The 21561-nt window shown below is 44.0% G+C and overlaps 1 protein-coding gene across 1 annotated transcript in view; it reads right to left on the reverse strand.

Annotated features, from left to right (window-relative positions):
• LOC115128828 (CUB and sushi domain-containing protein 3-like) overlaps positions 1 to 21561 on the reverse strand; it is a 997580-nt gene that overhangs the window by 498126 nt on the left and 477893 nt on the right. Inside the window, exon 10 of the mRNA XM_065018010.1 lies at positions 477 to 598. Within this exon, the coding sequence (XP_064874082.1) occupies positions 477 to 598 (122 nt within the window). The remainder of the gene's footprint in view (positions 1 to 476; positions 599 to 21561) is intronic.

Here is a 21561-nt window from a genome sequence, read left to right on the forward strand (position 1 = left end):
GTAATGGCACACTGTGGAATTTCACCCAGTAGATATGGGAGTTTATCAAAATTGGATTTGTTTTTCGTATTCTTTGTGGATCTGTGTAATCTGAGGGAAATATGTCTCTCTGGTATGGTCATACATTGGGCAGGAGGTTAGGAAGTGCAGCTCAGTTTCCACCTCATTTTGTGGGCAGTGAGCACATAGCCTGTCTTCTCTTGAGAGCCATGTCTGCCTACGGCGCACTTTCTCAATAGCAAGGCTATGCTCACGGAGTCTGTACATAGTCAAAGCTTTCCTTAAGTTTGGGTCAGTCACAGTGGTCAGGTATTCTGCCACTGTGTACTCTCTGTTTAGGCTCTGTGGGGTGTATTTGTGAACAGAGCCACAGGACCAGCTTGCTTAGGGGACTCTCCAGGTTCATCTCTCTTCTCTCTCTCTCTCTCTCTCTCTCTCTCTCTCTCTCTCTCTCAGGTTTGGTTAGTCCAGCCTACCTTGTTGGGGTTGGTGGCGGTGAGAATCCAGACACACTGTGCGTTGGACTCATACTGGATGGGGAAGTTGGGAGAAGTGAATGTACCAGCAGGACCTTGAAGATTAGAGCCGCATGTTTTCACTGTAACACAACGAAAAAGAGATGGAGAGAGAAATAAATAATAATGGTTATTAATTTAACATTTTGACATTTAACAACCTGGCAAACACAAAAGTTGTGGTTAATTAGAGACAGATGTTGCCAAATGCCACTGTGTGTGTGTGTGTGTGTGTGTGTGTGTGTGTGTGTGTGTGTGTGTGTGTGTGTGTGTGTGTGTGTGTGTGTGTGTGTGTGTGTGTGTGTGTGTGTGTGTGTAAGACGGCACTTTAGGTCTGCGGATTTGGCTCACATTGAGTGCTCGTATTAATGAAATATCGGCAGAACATAGAGAGGTTGAATGGCCCTAAGATTCCTACCGAGAATTATACTTTTAAATATTCCGCCTGCTGCTATCTGAACCAGATTTGTTTCCTGCAGTCAAATGACCAAATTGCCCTCTAGTGGTCCCATGGTATTAATAGTATTAATATTTCAACGTGTTGTTGTTGTTACCTCAGAAATGTTTCTATGTCAAACGGTTTTGTTATAATTGAGTCTTCTGTAATGTTACAGTATACAGTGTAATACTCCAAACATTTCAACTCTATATGTGACATGGTTCAGGTGTCTTCCTTTTTTTACGCCCATAACCATGTGTGTGAGGTGTATACTTCTGTTTCAAAGTAGATTTGTTAAAGACGACCAAGAAACACTGCAGTAAGAGATTGAATGGGACCTTAAGCACTTACAAATTCACATTTCATATTGTACCAATTGGAGTTTGTAACATAACCCCCCCCCAACCAACAACAAAAAAATTGCGGGACGTAATACATGTTCGTGAGTGCTACTTTCGAAAACCACACCATGAACCTTAAGCTATGGTTTTAGTTGTCATGTACTAGCACGGCAAGTGGTACCGCAGCGTCAAGTCTAGGTCCAAGAGGCATCTAAACAGCTTCTACCCTGAAGCCATAAGTCTCCTGAACAGCTAATCAAATGGCTACTCAGAATATTTGCATCCCCCCCATCTTCATCACTGCTGCTACTCTCTGTTGTTATCATCTATGCATAGTCACTTTAATAACTCTACCTATATGTACATATTACCTCAGTTACCTCGACACTGGTGCCCCTTCACAATGACTCTGTACCGGTACCCCCTGTATAAAGCCCCGCTATTGTTATTAACTGCTGCTCTTTAATTATTTGTTATTCTTATCTCTTACTTTTTGGGGGGATATTTTCGTAAAACGGCATTGTTGGTTTGTAAGTAAGCATTTCATTGTAAGGTCTGTTGTATTTGACGCGTGTGACAAATACAATTTGATTTGACTGGAAGCCTATTAGAGTGTAGCCATAGGATTAAAACAGGAAGTAGAAATTAGAGTGTAGCCATAGGATTAAAACAGGAAGTAAAAATTAGAGTGTAGCCATAGGATTAAAACAGGAAGTAAAAATTAGAGTGTAGCCATAGGATTAAAACAGGAAGTAAAAATTAGAGTGTAGCCATAGGATTAAAACAGGAAGTAAAAATTAGTGTAGCCATAGGATTAAAACAGGAAGTAAAAATTAGAGTGTAGCCATAGGATTAAAACAGGAAGTAAAAATCAGAGTGTAGCCATAGGATTAAAACAGGAAGTAAAAATTAGAGTGTAGCCATAGAATTAAAACAGGAAGTAAAAACCATCCGGGTCACTCTCTGCCTTATTAACATTATTTGTTGCTTTATTTCTCTGTTTTCCAGGGGAGATGAGGAAGTGTTTGGTGGTACTACGAGCCAGTGAGCCAGGCAGCTGATAAAGTCATTCCTGGGTATTTATCATGTCAGAGTCATGGTCATGATAAGAGATGTGAACGACTGCCACTTTAGAGGTTATCTAATATCCTTGACCTGGTAAGCTACAATAAAACAAATGGCACGGTCTCTTTAATTCTCAAATTCTGACGCTAATGTTTCAAATAATCTGTATAGGAAATAATAGACATGGAGTCAATCAACTGTCTAACCAGCATCAGCTAGCGCACATGGGGAGAATAGCATTAAGAAACATTGAGAGCAACGAGCATTCTCATTGTGGAAATAAGATTTCCTCTTCACAATACCACTTTGCTAATTAGTATTTTCTTTTTAATAAAAGCAACACACTTCCTATTACAATCTCATTATCGGAGAGCAATAATAGATCCTCATCGAAACAGAAAGCGACAGAGAGAGAGATGCAGACAGAGAGAGAGAGAGAGAGAGAGAGAGAGAGAGAGAGAGAGATACAGACAGACAGAGAGAATGAGAGAGCGATAGAGAGATACAGACAGAGAGAATGAGAGCGAGAGAGAGAGAGAGGGAGAGAGAGAGATACAGACAGAGAGAATGAGAGAGCGATAGAGAGATACAGACAGAGAGAATGAGAGCGAGAGAGAGAGAGAGAGAGATCACGATCAGATGAGCTCCTGCATTTTTCAGCATTTTCTTCAAAAAATAGTTAGATAAAGTTAGATAATTTGATTTTTTTTGTCAGGAACACATACAGGATGCTGCCCTCTACAACATAACCCTCACTTCAAATCAAAACTCAAAATCTACAACCTGATTTTGGACGGAATTACGGAATTACCTGGAAGACTACCAAGGATTATTATTCTATACAGCAAAATCTCTGGAAAACAACAGAAACCTGAAAACACCACCCAACCTGAAACTGAGTGAGTAATGTTTAGTCTGAAACTATATTCTATTTCCAAAAGCCAAGAAGAAAAATACACTACATTACTTTATAAGGACTGAGTTCTAACATAATTCTGCCAAGCTTGATACAGCTTCAACTAGCACTGACGTGTCAAGTGAGAGGTGTCAAAGCCCATTAGCCCAGCTGCCTCCCGCTGTTGAGATGTAATTAAAATACAGTACCCTGTGTATGTAAAGAATGATAAGGCAAGAAAAGATTACAAAATGAAGCTCCTTATGGAAAATCAGGAGAGACTTTTGCGGACTATTACAAAAATGGGAACATCAGCAACCTTATCTTCCACACAAACCATCCTCTGGCATGGCACAGTGCTACATTAACACACTACCCCTCTGTTAAGAGAGGGGGTGTTAACGAGGGGTGGAAACTCAGGATACTTGACAACGAGGACTCTGAGTCAGCTAATATAAATCTCTATAAGTCCGGAACAGTAATGGTACAGGGTAAACGCAAACAGTTTCAGCTGGACTTTCACCTAATTAAAGAATTAGCCCAGCAGGAGAAGCTCTCCCTTGATAAAGATACCCCCACCCCGAGCGGGTCAGACTAGACTTCTTCGTTATATAACCCCACAGACAAGCAACCCCCAGTCAACCTCCCAGCACAGAGTACTACTCCCTCATTGAAATGAAGAATAAATTCACCCAGCTGGAGGTAAGGCAGGTGGAGCTGGAACAGCAGGTGATGACACTCCAGTCAGCACAGACCCAGACAACAGTCCAGCACAACACCCTCTTAACCAGACCCGGAGTGCTGGAGGTGGAGAGAGACATATCTACACTCTGGACAGTGGTGAGACAACTTCAACAGAAGAAAGAGCAGGAGCAGGAGAAGAACAGAGCACTAGAAGAGAGGATCAGACTGCTGGAGGAGAGGGTGAGGGGGATGGCGTGTGACAGAGAACAACCCACTAGAGGTGGCCACCCCCACAGAGAAGCCAGCTGAAGAGCCCACCTCAGCACCCGACAAAAGTCTCGACACCACAGCAGAACAGTCCACACCAGACCCTGACCATAGAGTCGACATCACAGCAGAACAGACAAATGAAGAACCCCAAGCCCAGCGACTCCCACTGCCTCTGAGGACCAACTAGAGTCACCTAGCCACATAATAATACACACAGGCACAAACGACCTCAGAGCATAGCAGGAAAGGGTGGCCACAGCACTGAAGGGAGTGATTGAAAAAGCTTCTTCTACTTTCCCCAACGCACAAGTGGTTATCTCCACCCTGCTACCACGAAAAAACTTCCACCCTGCCACAATACAGCGAGTAAACGCAAGTATTTCCTGTGACTGTGCCTCAAAACCAAATGTTTTCCTGGCCCACCACTCCACCCTGGACTTGAACAGCCTCTATGACCAGGTCCACCTCTACAAGGCAGCAGTGCCCACCTTTGCCCGGAATCTAAAGGATATCACACTCAAACGTATCCCCAACACTTCACACAGGAGGAACAGATCAATAGACACCCCACCCAGACCAGCGAGACATTCTCCCAGACCTGCGGGACCACCCCCTGGACCTACACATAGAGGACCCACACCAAGAGGACTTACATCCAGACCACAGCACCCCCAGACACATCCACACCCCCACCCCAACCAATCAACACCCCCCCCACGTCAACCATGCCCATACCCCATCAACCATGCCCATACCCCATACCCCACCCCCCTCAGATCAGACCTATGCCACTCCTGCCCACGCCATGCACCCCACCCCCACAAAGAGGGCCTCAACATGGAAGTCACACATACGCCCAGGTAGTGAGCGGGCAAACAGGCCCAACCCCGACTCTTACACTAGCCCGAGCCAATGGCATGTACCAGATGCTCAGCAGGCTCTGCTCACACTTACTGGCCTGAGGCCAAACCACGACCAACAACATCGGACACTTTATGGAACACAAAGCCTTCACTATATCATCCTGGAATATCCAAGGTCTGAGGTCATCTGCCTTTGGCCTAAAGAGCAGGAACCCGGACTTCACCAAAGAAATCGGTAATACAGACATTGTCATCCTGCAAGAAACCTGGTATAGAGGAGACGGACCCACTGGTTGCCCTCTAGGTTACAGAGAGCTGGTTGTCCCATCCACCAAACTACCAGGTGTGAAACAGGGAAGGGACTCAGGGGGGATGCTAATTTGGTATAGAGCAGAGCTAATTCACTCTATTAAATTAATCAAAACAGGAACATTTTACATTTGGCTAGAAATTCAAAAGGAAATTATCGTAAAAGAGAAAAATGTCCTCCTGTGTGCTATCTATATCCCCCCACTAGAATCCCCATACTTGGAAGACAGCTTCTTCATCCTGGAGGGGGAAATCAATCATTTCCAGACCCAGGGACATGTACTAGTCTGTGGCGACCTAAATGCCAGAACCAGACCAGAACCTGACACCCTCAGCACACAGGGGGACAAACACCTGCCTGCAGGGGACAGCATTCCCTCCCCCATATGCCCCCCTAGGCACAACTATGACAATATAACCAACAAAAATGGGTCACAACTCCTGCAGCTCTGTCGCACGCTGGGTATGTACATAGTCAATGGTAGGCTTCGAGGGGACTCCTATGGTAGGTACACCTATAGCTCATCTCTTGCCAGTAGTACTGTAGACTACTTTATCATTGACCTCAACCCAGAGTCTCTCAGAGCGTTCACAGTCAGCCCACTGACACCCCTATCAGACCACAGCAAAATCACAGTCCACTTGAACAGAGCAATACTCAATCATGAGGCATCAAAGCCAAAGGAACTGAGTAACATTAAGAAATGCTATAGATGGAAGGAATGCAGTTTGGAAACCTACCGAAAAACAATTAGGCAACAACAAATTCAATCCCTTTTAGAGAATTTCCTGGGTAAAATGTTCCACTGTAATAGTGAATGTGTAAACTCGGCAGTAGAAAATCTTAACAGTATATTTGACCTCTCAGCTTCCCTATCAAATCAAAAAATCTCAAATAGAAAACCGAAGAAAATGAATAAAAATGACAAATGGTTTGATGAAGAAAGCAAAAATCTAAGAAAGAAATTGAGAAACCTGTCCAACCAAAAACATAGAGACCCAGAAAACCTGAGTCTACGCCTTCACTATGGTGAATCACTAAAACAATACAGAAATACACTACGGAAAAACAAGGAACAGCACGTCAGAAATCAGCTCAATGTTATTGAAGAATCCATAGACTCTAATAATGAAATGATCAAATATACAGACAACAAATTCCAATTGGCTATACTAAAACTCTTTAACATCCTCCTTAGCTCTGGCATCTTCCCCAATATTTGGAACCAAGGACTGATCGCCCCAATCCACAAAAGTGGAGACAAATTTGACCCCAATAACTACCGTGGAATATGCGTCAACAGTAACCTTGGGAAAATCCTCTGCATTATCATTAACAGCAGACTCGTACATTTCCTCAATGAAAACAATGTACTGAGCAAATGTCAAATTGGCTTTTTACCACCAAATTACCGTACAACAGACCATGTATTCACCCTGCACACCCTAATTGACAACCAAACAAATCAAAACAAAGGCAAAGTCTTCTCATGCTTTGTTGATTTCAAAAAAGACTTTGACTCAATTTGGCATGAGGGTCTGCTATACAAGTTGATGGAAAGTGGTGTTGGGGGAAAAACATACGACATTATAAAATCCAAGTACACAAACAACAATTATGCCGTTAAAATTGGCAAAAAACACACACATTTCTTCACGCAGAGCCGTGGGGTGAGACAGGGATGCAGCTTAAGCCCCACCCTCTTCAACATATATATCACCGAACTGGCGCGGGCACTAGAAAAGTCTGCAGCACCCGGCCTCACCCTACTAGAATCTGAAGTTAAATGTCTACTGTTTGCTGATGATCTGGTGCTTCTGTCACCAACCAAGGAGGGCCTACAGCAGCACCTAGATCTTCTGCACAGATTCTGCCAGACCTGGGCCCTGACAGTAAATCTCAGTAAGACCAAAATAATGGTGTTCCAAAAAAGGTCCAGTCGCCAGGACCACAAATACAAATTCCATCTAGACACCGTTGCCCTAGAGCACACAAAAATCTATACATACCTTGGCCTAAACATCAGCGCCACAGGTAACTTCCACAAAGCTGTGAAAGATCTGAGAGACAAGGCAAGAAGGGCTTTCTATATATATAATATGACATTTGTAATGTCTTTATTGTTTTGAAACTTATGTATGTGTAATGTTCACTGTACATTTTTAGTACATTTTTATTGTTTATTTCACTTTTGTATATTATCCACCTCACTTGCTTTGGCAATGTTAACACATGTTTCCCATGCCAATAAAGCCCCTTGAATTGAATTGATAGAGATACAGACAGAGAGAGTGAGTGAGAGAAACAGCTCCTCCAATATATCTGCACTAAACGCACGCACGCACGCACGCACGCACGCACGCACGCACGCACGCACGCACGCACGCACGCACGCACACACACACACACACACACACACACACACACACACACACACACACACACCTATTGTACTAGAATTTACTTGTTCAATGAATACGAATATTTATATATGCAACAGAAAGTATGTTAGCTGTTATCCTGTTTATCTCACTCTTAACAACTTATTAGTTAGTAGTTAGTGTATTTCTGACTGCTATTCTTTCTCTTTGCAACATGAAATCGCTATCAGTCAGCATGTAGAACATTCAGGGCCTAAACTCATCGACCTATCAGTTAGCATGTAGAACATTCAGGGCCTAAACTCTTCAACCTATCAGTCAGCATGTAGAACATTCAGAGCCTAAACTCATCAACCTATCAGTTAGCATATAGAACATTCAGAGCCTAAACTCATCAACCTATTAGTCAGCATGTAGAACATTCAGAGCCTAAACTCATCAACCTATCAGTCAGCATGTAGAACATTCAGAGCCTAAACTCATCAACCTTTGGACTGAAGAGTTTACCACTGGAGTTCAACAAAAATCTTAAAGATTGACATCATCATTCTGCAGGAGACATGGTGTAAGGCTGACGTTGTCACTCACTGTCCCACAGGCTACAGAGAGGTCACTGTCCCACAGGCTACAGAGAGATCACTGTCTTACAGGCTATAGAGAGGTCACTGTCCCACAGGCTACAGAGGGGTCACTGTCCCACAGGCTACAGAGAGGTCACTGTCCCACAGGCTACAGAGAGATCACTGTCCCACAGGCTACAGAGAGGTCACTGTCCCACAGGCTACAGAGAGGTCACTGTCCCACAGGCTACAGAGAGGTCACTGTCCCACAGGCTACAGAGAGGTCACTGTCTCACAGGCTACAGAGAGGTCACTGTCCCACAGGCTACAGAGAGGTAATTGTGCTATCAAGAAACAGAGCTATGTCAATAGAGGCAGAGACTCTGGAGGATTGATCATTTGGTACAAATCCGAAATACAACAACTAATTGATCCCCTCAAAATTGGTCGATATCACATTTGGTTAAAACTGAAAAAAATTACTTGTATTGACAGAAAAAGATGTGTTCCTTTGCGCAATATTGTAGGATTTTTTAAAAATGAATTTATTTGCAAATTATAGTGGAAAATAAGTATTTGGTCACCTACAAACAAGCAAGATTTCTGGCTCTTACAGATCTGTAAGCACAAACAAAGCACAAACACAAAGAAAAATTGCGGTGCTTTCTGGCCCTACACTGTGGCAAAATATTTGACCATGGTAACTGATCAAAACCTTAGAATAACCTTGACAAAGCACAGGCTCAGTGAGCACAGCCGTGCATTGAGAAGGGTAGACACAGGGAAACCTGGCTCCCTGTAGAGGAAACGCTGTGCAACCACTGCACAACAGCAGAACCTGGCTCCCTGTAGAGGAACGGCTGTGCAACCACTGCACCACAGCAGAACCTAGCTCCCTGTAGAGGAAAGGCTGTGCAACCACTGCACCACAGCAGAACCTGGCTCCCTGTAGAGGAAACGCTGTGCAACCACTGCACCACAACAGAACCTGGCTCCCTGTAGAGGAAACGCTGTGCAACCACTGCACAACAGCAGAACCTGGCTCCCTGTAGAGGAACGGCTGTGCAACCACTGCACCACAGCAGAACCTGGCTCCCTGTAGAGGAAAGGCTGTGCAACCACTGCACCACAGCAGAACCTGGCTCCCTGTAGAGGAAAGGCTGTGCAACCACTGCACAACAGCAGAACCTGGCTCCCTGTAGAGGAAACGCTGCGCAACCACTGCACCACAGCAGAACCTGGCTCCCTGTAGAGGAAACGCTGCGCAACCACTGCACCGCAGCAGAACCTGGCTCCCTGTAGAGGAACGGCTGTGCAACCACTGCACCACAGGAAAACCTGAGACGGAGCTGCATTTCCTGACAAAATGTAAAATATATAAAACAATTAGAGAGTGTAATTTCCCCAAATGTGAAACCCTTATTCAAGGTTTCAAAGACCTCTCTGATGAGAGTAGGCTACCCGTCCTGTTGGGGGAGGACGCAGAGAGCTGTGGGTTGGCAGGGCACTACATTGCTGCCTGCCATAAGTTGAGGGACAGTGTCTGACAGATCAATCAACCTGCACATGTCCTCTACTGTATGCTTATTGTTATTGTTCAATGTATGGTTATTTTGACACTTGGTTATTGTTTTTACTGTTGTCCCGTTGACAATTTTGATTCTCACTTTTTATATTGTAAATTTCCAAACTAATCTTTGTCAATATGTACATTGTTAGGTCATGCCAATAAAGCAAATTGAATTTAATTGAATTGAGTTGAATTGAGAGAGAGAGAGATACAGACAGAGAGAATGAGAGAGAGATAGAGAGACAAAACAGAGCTCCAATGAACGGTTAAATAGAAATGTGTGATTAACACTGCGTACCCTTGGGCTGTCCTGAATATATAGATCTAGGCAATTTTCTGCATGATTTCAAGTGGCACCTTCCGTAATTAGTTTGTGCAGCCTTTAGCCGCAGGAACAAACAGGCTCGCAGGTGATACCCAGTCAGTGATATAGTGGCCATCTAAAGGTCAGGGTACCACAGTGAGAAAGAAAGTGCCGGAAAACTTTGTAGAGGAAGGGAGAGGAGGAGAGGTGGGTGGAGGTGTGACAGGGGATCGGGGGACTGTGACATAAACAGAGGGGACAGATGTACACAATGGGTTCAGTGAGGGAGGAGAGAATTAGGGGCATTATTCTGTGATAGTATTGTAGAAGGCTATATGTGTGTGTCTCTTTCTCTATGTACACTACCGTTCAAAAGTTTGGGATCACTTAGACATTTCCTACGCCTATGTAGATATTCCATAAAGAATCTGCCGTTTCCAGATACAATAGTCATTTACAACATGAACAATGTCTAAATTGTATTACTGATCATTTTGATGTTATTTTAACGTACCATTTTTTTTGCTTTTCTTTCAAAAACAAGGACATTTCTAAGTGACCCCAAACTTTTGAACGGTAGTGTACATATGCCAGTTTGTGTGTATTTGTGTGTGTGTGTGTGTGTGTGTGTGTGTGTGTATGGACTGCATGATGTGTGTAAGTATATGTTTGTTTGTGTGACAGACAGAAAGAGAAAGAAAGAGAGAGAGAGAGAAAGAGAGAAAGAGATAAAGAGAGAGAGCGAGAGACAGAGAAAGAGAGATCAAAAGCAAGAGAACGAGAGAGAGAGAATTGAATTGAGAGAGAGAGAAAGAGTGAGAGATAAAGAGAGAGAGTATGTGTGTGTACAGTATGCTTGTGTGTGTCTCTGTTTCAGCGTGTGTCGGTTTGTGTGTCTGTGTATGTTTCCACCGCGGGGAGTCTTGTTCTCAGTGCTCCTGGCACCCAGTGGTGAAGGCAGCTGGCCTGATAGTAGACAGAGACCTCACACAGTGTCTGGTAACTTGGTGCTTACACACCCGATTACACACTCACGCACCCCCCACGTCCAAGCCTGTATGTCTCACTCTAGCACAGTGTCTAAGTAGCATAGTAATAAGGTCATGAACCCTTTACTGCCCTCGCTCCCTGTGTATTTTGTCTCTCTCCTTCTCTCTCCTTCTCTCTCTCTCTCTCTCTCTCTTCTCTCTCTCTCTCTCTCTCTCTCTCTCTCTCTCTCTCTCTCTTTCTCTTTCTCTCTCGCTCTCTCACTGCTACGGTAGTCAACACAATAAGAGCAGTATCACAAAAGCGATGAGTGAAGAGTGGTATTAAAAATTCCTCAAAGTCAGTCTCCCTAGCTAGTCCCTCCTGTCTCCATCTGTCAATGTGCTTTAGGGTGTCTTGGTCTGTTCTCACATTTACACCGTGACAACCACATATGGACATAGAGAAGCAAGATGGCGACGACAGACATGGCAGCTCTGCTTCTAGCTCCTAAGCAACATTTTTGTTGTTGTTGTTGTGTTATTTATTACTTTATTAGCCCAGAAAGTTATTTGCGTTATTACATTCAACCGGAAATAACTTTTGGATATCAGGGAAATGGTAACTCACCAGGAATACAACTTTCCAGAATTCGATCCTTTGTTCGAACCCTCCAGGGCGATTTAACTTATCTCAGAGGCTGCCGGCGGAGAAGAGGTATTTGGAGTGGACTTCTAGTCCGACTCAGGAGGCGTGCACACCATCCACCACTTCCGAGTATATTACTCACTAATGTTTAGTCTCCGGACAATAAAGTAGATGAGCTCAGGGCGAGGCGCTCCTTCCAGAGAGACATCAGGGGCTGTAACATACTCTGTTTCACTGAATCATGGCTCTTTCCGGATATACTGTCCCCTCCAAACAGCCAGCTGGGTTCTCAATACAGTGCGTAGACAGGAATAAAGAACTCTCCGGAAAGAAGAAAGGCTAGGGTGTATGTTTCATAATTAACTAGTCATGGTGTGATTGTGATAACGTACAGCAACTCAGGTCCTTTTGTTAATTCAAACTAAAATACCTCACAATCAAATGCTGACAGTATTATCTCCCAAGATAATTATTTCTGGTTATATAGTCACAGCTGTGTATATTCCCCCTCAAGCCGATACCACGACGGCCCTCAAGGAACTACACTGGACTTTGTGCAAACTGGAAACCACATATCCTGAGGCCACATTTATTGTAGCTGGGGATTTTAACAAAGCAAATTTGAAGAAAACGCTAAAGAAGTTCTATCAACACATTGACTGGAGTACTAGCGCCGTTAAAACACTCGACCACCACTACTCCAATTTCCAGGATGCCAACAAGGCCCCCAGCCCTCCCTTCGGCAAATCAGATCATGACTCCATTTTGCTCATCCCTTCCTATAGGCAGAAACTCAAACAGGAAGTACCCGTGCCAAGGTCTATTCAACGCTGGTCTGACGAATTGGAATACATGGTTCAAGATTGTTTTGATCATGCGGACTGGGATATGTTCCGGGTCGCCTCTGAGAATGACATTGATGTATACACTAAAACAGTGATTGAGTTCATCAGGATGTGTATAGCGGTTGTGGTTCCCATTGTGACTATTAAAACCTACCCAAATCAGAAACTGTGGATAGATGACAGCATTCGCGCAAAACTGAAATCGCGAACCACCACATTTAACCATGGCAAGGTGACTGTGAATATGGTAAAATACAAACAGTGTAGTTGTTTCCTCGGCAAGGTAATCAAACAGGCAAAACGTCAGTACAGAGACAAAGTGGAGTCGCAATTCATTGGCTCAGACACGAGACGTATGTGGCAGGGTATACAGGTCTTGCTCCAAACACCTTCTTCGACAGCTTTGAGGATAACACAGTGCCACCGAATGGCCAGCTCCCAAGGCATGTGGGTTCTCGTTTTCCGTAGCAGACGTGAGTAAGACATTTAACCGTGTTAACCCTAGCAAGGTTGCCGGCCCAGATGGCATCCCTAGCCGCGTCCTCAGAGCATGCGCAGACCAGCTGGCTGGAGTGTTTACAGACATATTCAATCTCTCACTATCCCAGTCTGTTGTTCTCACTTGCTTCAAGATGTTCACCATTGTTCCTGTACCCAAGAAGGCAAAGGTCACTGAACTAAATTACTATCGCCCCATATCACTCACTTCTTTCATCATGAAGTGCTTTGAGAGGCTAGTTGAGAATCATATTACCTACACCTTACCTGACAACCTAGACCCACTCCAATTTGCTTACTGCCCCAATAGATCCACAGACGATGCAATCACCATAGCATTGCTCACTGCCCTATCCCATCTGGACAAGAATGTTGTTCATTGACTATAGCTATACCTTCAACACCATAGTATTCTCCAAGCTCATCATTAAGCTCTGGGCCCTGGGTCTGAACCCTGCCCTGTACAACTGGGTCCTGGACCTCCTGACGGGCCGCCCCCAGGTGATGAATGTATGAAACAATGCCTCCAATTCACTGATCCTCAACACAGAGGCTTCACAAGGGTGTGTGTTCAGCTCCCTCCTGTACTCCCAGTTCACCCATGACTGCATGGTCATGCAAACCTCCAACTCAGTCATCAAGTTTGCAGACGACACAACAGTTGTAGGCCTGATTACCAACGAGAAAGCCTACATGGAGGTTATGTGAGGGCCCTGGTGGAGTGGTGCCAGGAAAACAACCTCTCACTCAACGTCAACAAAACAAAACAAAGTAGATGATTGTGGACATTGGGAAACAGCAGATGGAGCACCCCCCTATCCACAACAACCGGACCGCAGTGGAGAAGGTAAAAAGCTTCAAGTACCTCAGCGTACACATCACCAATGAACTGAAATGGTCCACCCACACAGACAGTGTGGTAAAGAAGGCGCAACAGCCTCTCTTCAACCAAAATTTGGCTTGGCCCCTAAGACCCTCACAAACTTTTACAGATGCACAATCGAGAGCATCCTGTCGGGCTGTATCACCGCCTGGTACGGCAACTGCACCGCCCGCATCACAGGGGGCACACTACCTGCCCCCCAGGACACCTACAGCACCCGATGTCACAGGAAGGCCAAAAAGATAATTAGGGACATCAACCATCCCAGCCAAGGCCTGTTCACCCTGCTACCCTGGGCGGCAGGGTAGCCTAGTGGTTAGAGCGTTGGACTAGTAACCGAAAGGTTGCAAGTTCAAATCCCCGAGCTGACAAGGTACAAATCTGTCGTTCTAACAGGTAGTTAACCCACTGTTCCCAGGCCGTCATTGAAAATAAGAATTTGTTCTTAACTGACTTGCCTAGTAAAATAAAGGTAAAAAATAAAAACCAGCCAGAAGGTGAGGTCAGTACAGGTGCATCAAAGCTGGGACCAAGAGACTGAAAAACAGCTTCTCTCAAGGCCATCAGACTGTTAAATAGCCGTCACTAGCCGGCTACCACCCGGTTACGTAACCCTGCACCTTAGAGGCCTATAGACATTAACCACTATTCATTATTCACTATTCACTTGAATAATGTTTACATATGGCTTTACTCATCTCATATGTATATGTATATACTGTAGTCCATTCTAATGTATTTTAATCAATGCCACTCAGACATTGCTCGTCCTAATATTTATATATTTCTTAACTCAATTCTTTTACTTTAGATTTGTGTGTATTGTTGTGAATTGTTCCTAGCACTGTTGGAGCCAGGAACACAAGCATTTCGCTACACCCGCAATAGCATCTGCTAAATATGTGTATGTGACCAATAGCATCTGCTAAATATGTGTATGTGACCAATAGCATCTGCTAAATATGTGTATGTGAATAAAATGACTTGATTTTATTTGAAATGGGATTTGTGACTGTTGAGTTTTGGGGTGGCCAGTGTCATCATGGGCTCAGAGAAACAGAATCTGTATTCTATCTAGGTGACGTATATCTAGGCATGCCTGTGTTCCGCATTCTGACAGCTCAATTACTGCTCAGTAAATGAAGGGCCTTGGCTTTGCCAGCTCTGCTGGGTGCACAGCGTACCCTATAGCAAGCATGCTGAGCAGCCAAATAGAAATGATCTATACAATTAATGGATTAAGGGACACGACGATGAACAAACAATTCATTACTCGGCCAATGAAATTCTGTCACTTTCTATCCACTACCTTCACAAATAACACAAGGGGACGGGGTAGGGCTTCATTGTCTGGTTCATCTCTCATCCTATGTGTCGGGAGAGGCAAAAGGAAGCCTCTAAAATCAGACTTTGGATGTCTTTAAGTTGCTGGGTTGTTACAATTTTTTTGTTTTGCCAAGCTAATGAATAGTTCAGAAATCCTCTTTGTGTTATCATCTCCTTTAATCGTGAACTTTTCACGAATTCAGCTCTTCCAGAGAGGGATGGCAGCCAAGCCAGGGGAGATAAGCTACCACTTCAAGACATCAAGATATTTAGCTTAGTTGTTGATAAAACGTCCTGCACGTTTCACTGTTGATAAAACTCCCTGCACGTTCCATTGTTGATAAAACGGCCTGTACTTTCAATGTCGATAAAACTCCCTGCACGTTCCATTGTTGATAAAACGGCCTGTACTTTCAATGTCGATAAAACTCCCTGCACGTTCCATTGTTGATAAAACGGCCTGTACTTTCAATGTCGATAAAACTCCCTGCACGTTCCATTGTTGATAAAACGGCCTGTACTTTCAATGTCGATAAAACGCCCTCCACGTTTCACTGTTGATAAAACGCCCTCCACGTTTCACTGTCGATAAAACGCCCTCCATGTTTCACTGTTGATAAAACGCCCTCCACGTTTCACTGTTGATAAAACGCCCTCCACGTTTCACTGTTGATAAAACGCCCTCCACGTTTCACTGTTGATAAAACGCCCTCCACGTTTCACTGTTGACAAAACGCCCTCCACGTTTCACTCATTTCACTTGTTTTCTCTCCTATTGTTGGTGTTTTATGTCCAGCGACATTCAGGCTGACCTTCTCCTTGGGGAAAATGAGCCAATTCAGCAGGAGGAATAAAGATTAGCTGGTCTGACTGGCGACTTGGAGGAACAAACAAAACTATCGCCACTGAGAATGATCAATGACATCATTAACCCTGAGCCAAGGTACTCTGCCTCTTTCCCTTCCGGTTTCAGCCCCTAATGTTTCCGCACACACACACACACACACACACACACACACACACACACACACACACACACACACACACACACACACACACACACACACACACACACACACACACACACACACACACACACGAGTAATCTCATCTCACACACCTACACACACGGACAGAGAGAAAAAGAGAGAGACACACACACACACGGACAGAGAGAAAAAGAGAGACACTCACACACCTACACACACGGACAGAGAGAAAAAGAGAGACACTCACACACCTACACACACGGACAGAGAGAAAAAGAGAGACACTCACACACCTACACACACGGACAGAGAGAAAAAGAGAGAGACACTCACACACACACGGACAGAGAGAAAAAGAGAGAGACACTCACACACACACACACACACACACACGGACAGAGAGAAAAAGAGAGAGACACTCACACACCTACACACACGGACAGAGAGAAAAAGAGAGACACTCACACACACACAGGGAAAGTGGCTGCGGTATATTGCCTGCCTATTTCAAGGTGTAATTTGCAATACTGTTCACAGAAAAACTCGTAATACATCATTTACAGCCAGAAGCAGTGCTCTACACAGGATAGTTTTATTTAACTAAGTCAGTTTTAAGAACAAATTCATATTTACAAATGACGGTCTACCTCAGCGGATGCTGGGCCAATTATGCCCCGCCCTATGGGACTCCCAATCACGGCCGGTTGTAATGAATCACATCAATGATCCACCGTGTACAGATGTTTTAGGAGCTCAGGATTATAATTATATGATATTATTAGTCAATATATATTTTTTAGTTTTAAAGAAATAATTTTAAAGAAATAGCTGGATGTCCTGACACGTTCTAACTCATACTTTAACTTTACAATTATTTGAAGTATTACACTACATTAAAAGTATATTATGTACTGTATTGTTGAATTTGAAGTCTCTCTAATCCGCAGTCTGTCTTTGGATGCGTCCCAAATGGTAGCCTATTTCCTATATACACTACGTGACCAACAGTATGTGGACACCTGCTCGTGTCATTCCAAAATCATGAGTAGTAATACGGAGTTGGTCCCCCCCTTTGCTGCTATAACAGCCTCCACTCTTCTGGGAAGGCTTTCCACTGGATGTTGGAACATTGCTTCGGGGACTTGCTTCCATTCAGCCACAAGACCATTGGTGAGGTCAGGCACTGATTTTGGGGAGATTAGGCCTGGCTCGCTGTCGGCAATTCATGGCGAAGGTGTTCGATGGGGTTGAGGTCAGGGCTATGTACAGGCCAGTCAAGTTCTTCCACACCGATCTCGACAAGACATTTCTGTATGGACCTCGCTTTGTGCATGGGGGCATTGTCATGCTGAAACATGAAAGGGCCTTCCCCAAACTGTTGCCACAAAGTTGGAAGCACAGAATTGTCTAGAATGTCATGTTAAGATTTCCCTTCACTGGAACTAAGGGGCCTAGCCTGAACCATGAAAAACAACCCCAGACCATTATTCCTCCTCCACCAAATTTACATTTGGAACTACAGTAAGCATTGGGGCAGGTAGCGTCGGACTGTCAGATGGTGAAGCGTCATTCAACATTCCAGAGAACTTGTTCCCACTGCTCCAGAGTCCTTTGGCGGCGAGATTTACACCACTTCAGCCGACACTTGGCATTGCACATTTTGATCTTAGGCTTGTGTGCTGTTGCTCGGCGATGAAAACCGATTTCATGAAGCTCTCGACTAACAGTTCTTATGCTGACGTTGCTTCCAGAGGCAGTTTGGAACTCGGTAATGAGTGTTGCAACTGAGGACAGACGATTTGTACTCACTGTGCACTTCAGCACTCGGCGGTGCTATGTTGAAAGTCACTGAGCTCTACAGTAAGGCCATTCAACTGCCAATGTTTGTCTATGGCTGTGTGCTCAATTTTATACAGCTGTCAGCAACAGGTGTTGCTGAAATAACCATATCCACTAATTTCAAGGGGTGTCCAGATACACGTGTATATATAGTGCATTAATTTTCATTAGACACTGGTCAAAAGTAGTGCACTAAATAGGGAATATATTATCCTTCTAATTAAGTCCAACTGGCAGTGGTTACAGCAGTGTTATACGTTGTGATATCATAAACTGCCTGTGTATATTTAGTCACATCAACACTCGTCCCCACCTCTTCCATGCTTCAAAGACACTGCTAATCAGAGTAAAGTAGTGAAAAAAGTCTGAAGAATGCATCAGCATACGGGCCTAACCATCTGTCTGTTTCTTGTCATGTGGCCATATGGCTCTAGTGTTTTACTAATGTAAATGTACTGAGATATGGTGGCAGATAAGTCATTTGTGGAACACAAGGACATTGTAGAGACAAAAATCAAGATTCACCAAGAGTGCCTGTGATTCACTTGTTTTGGTATACAGTAGTGAGCTGTTACGCATTGGTTTGACGGGAGGTTTATCAAAGTTTGCACTTGCCAAATTGGTCACGCTTCATTGGCCAACAGAGAGGCTGTCAAATCGAGTGTTCACACTGAAAATGATTCAATGACTGCAGCGTTTTAGCATAACCTCTCCATCGAACGCCAATCTGTCACTGATTAATCATCAGCTCAAATTGAATCAACGTAGAACACTGTAAAAGTCAGAGAACAGGATTACTCCACAAAGTATCATCATACTGTAGCTGCATCAAGGGAATACCTTCAGAATTCAGGATAATTCATTTCCATACATTTTGACCCTTGACCTACTGTACGAAGCTGGACAAAGCTCTAATTGCATCCCCCTCTGAGGGAACACAACAGCAGCGCTAAGTATGAAACATTTTAGACTGCTATATTAGAAAAACAAGATTAATCAAATCCAACTAAAGAGTGTGAAATGGTTTGAAGAATCCAGGTGGGTTTTAAAGTGAAAGGTCCAGGCACTCAGGTGGGTTTTAAAGTGAAAGGTCCAGGCACTCAGGTGGGTTTTAAAGTGAAAGGTCCAGGCACTCAGGTGGGTTTTAAAGTGAAAGGTCCAGGCACTCAGGTGGGTTTTAAAGTGAAAGGTCCAGGCACTCAGGTGGGTTTTAAAGTGAAAGGTCCAGGCACTCAGGTGGGTTTTAAAGTGAAAGGTCCAGGCACTCAGGTGGGTTTTAAAGTGAAAGGTCCAGGCACTCAGGTGGGTTTTAAAGTGAAAGGTCCAGGCACTCAGGTGGGTTTTAAAGTGAAAGGTCCAGGCACTCAGGTTGGTTTTAAAATGAAAGGTCCAGGCACTCAGGTGGGTTTTAAAGTGAAAGGTCCAGGCACTCAGGTGGGTTTTAAAGTGAAAGGTCCAGGCACTCAGGTGGGTTTTAAAGTGAAAGGTCCAGGCACTCAGGTGGGTTTTAAAGTGAAAGGTCCAGGCACTCAGGTGGGTTTTAAAGTGAAAGGTCCAGGCACTCAGGTTGGTTTTAAAATGAAAGGTCCAGGCACTCAGGTGGGTTTTAAAGTGAAAGGTCCAGGCACTCAGGTGGGTTTTAAAGTGAAAGGTCCAGGCACTCAGGTGGGTTTTAAAGTGAAAGGTCCAGGCACTCAGGTGGGTTTTAAAGTGAAAAGTCCAGGCACTCAGGTGGGTTTTAAAGTGAAACGTGTAGGTATTTTTGATATGCTCTATGCCCAGCAAATAAGCCTCATAAATATATAGTTGAAGTCGGACGTTTACATACACTTAGGTTGGAGTAATTAAAACTCAGGCTAATTGACATAATTTGAGTCAATTGGAGGTGTACCTGTGGATGTATTTCAAGGCCTACCTTCAAACTCAGTGCCTCTTTGCTTGACACCATTGGAAAATCAAAAGAAATCAGCCAAGACCTCAGAAAAAAAATTGTAGACCTCCACAAGTCTGGTTCATCCTTGGGAGCAATTTATAAATGCCTGAAGGCACCACGTTTATCAGTACGAACAATATTACACAAGTATAAACACCATGGGACCACGCAGCCGTCATACCGCTCAGGAAGGAGATGCGTTCTGTCTCCTAGAGATTAACGTACTTTGATGCGAAAAGTACAAATCAATTCCAGAACAACAGCAAAGGACCTTGTGAAGATCCTGGAGGAAACAGGTACAAAAGTATCTATATCCACAGTAAAACAAGTCCTATATCGACATAACCTGAAAGTCCACTCAGCAAGGAAGAAGCCACTGCTCCAAAACCGCCATAAAAAAGCCAGACTACGATTTGTAACTGCACATGGGGACAAATGGAGAAATGTCCTCTGGTCTGATGAAAGAAAAATAGAACTGTTTGACCATAATGACCATTTTTATGTTTGGAGGAAAAAGGGGGAGGCTTGCATGCCGAAGAACACCATCCCAACCGTGAAGCACGGGGGTGGCAGCCTCATGTTGTGGGGGTGCTTTGCTGCAGGAGGGACTGGTGCACTTCACAAAATAGATGGCATCATGAGGAAAGGAAAATTAAGTGGATATATTGAAGCAACATCTCAAGACATCAGTCAGGAAGTTAAAGCTTGGTCGCAAGTGGGTCTTCCAAATGGACAATGATGCCAAACATACTTCCATTTGGCTAAGGTGTATGTAAATGTCTAACTTCAACTGTTTCCATGACAGAACGAACTGATCTGCCACCAGGTACTACTTAGGCAAACAGCAAGCTTAGCTTTAATTAACATTTTTAAAGATCACAACAGGACCTTTCCTAAATATCAAATGTATCTATGTGAATAGTGTATAAGAAGTATTTTTTTTTGTCTCTCGGTGTCTTAACAGTAAATGTCTTTGTTATTTTTTATTTCATGTAATATTGTATTTGTGTTGTGTTGTCTACAACTGTTCTGTACTGTATTTGATGTTTTGAACCCCAGAAAGAGTCACTGCTGCATGAGAAAGACTTCATGGGGATACTAAGAGAAAAGCAGAGACAGGGGTCTTATTAGACAGACTCCAGAGACATGGGTCTTATTAGACAGACTCCAGAGACAGGGGTCTTATTAGACAGACTCCAGAGACATGGGTCTTATTAGACACACACCAGAGACAGGGGTCTTATTAGACAGTCTAGAGACAAGGGTCTTATTAGACACACACCAGAGACAGGGGTCTTATTAGACAGACACCAGAGACAAGGGTCTTATTAGACACGCACCAGAGACAGGGGTCTTATTAGACAGTCCAGAGACATGGGTCTTATTAGACAGTCCAGAGACATGGGTCTTATTAGACAGTCCAGAGACAAGGGTCTT

The sequence above is a fragment of the Oncorhynchus nerka genome, linkage group LG4, assembly GCF_034236695.1.
Source record: "Oncorhynchus nerka isolate Pitt River linkage group LG4, Oner_Uvic_2.0, whole genome shotgun sequence".
Lineage (NCBI taxonomy): Eukaryota > Metazoa > Chordata > Actinopteri > Salmoniformes > Salmonidae > Oncorhynchus > Oncorhynchus nerka.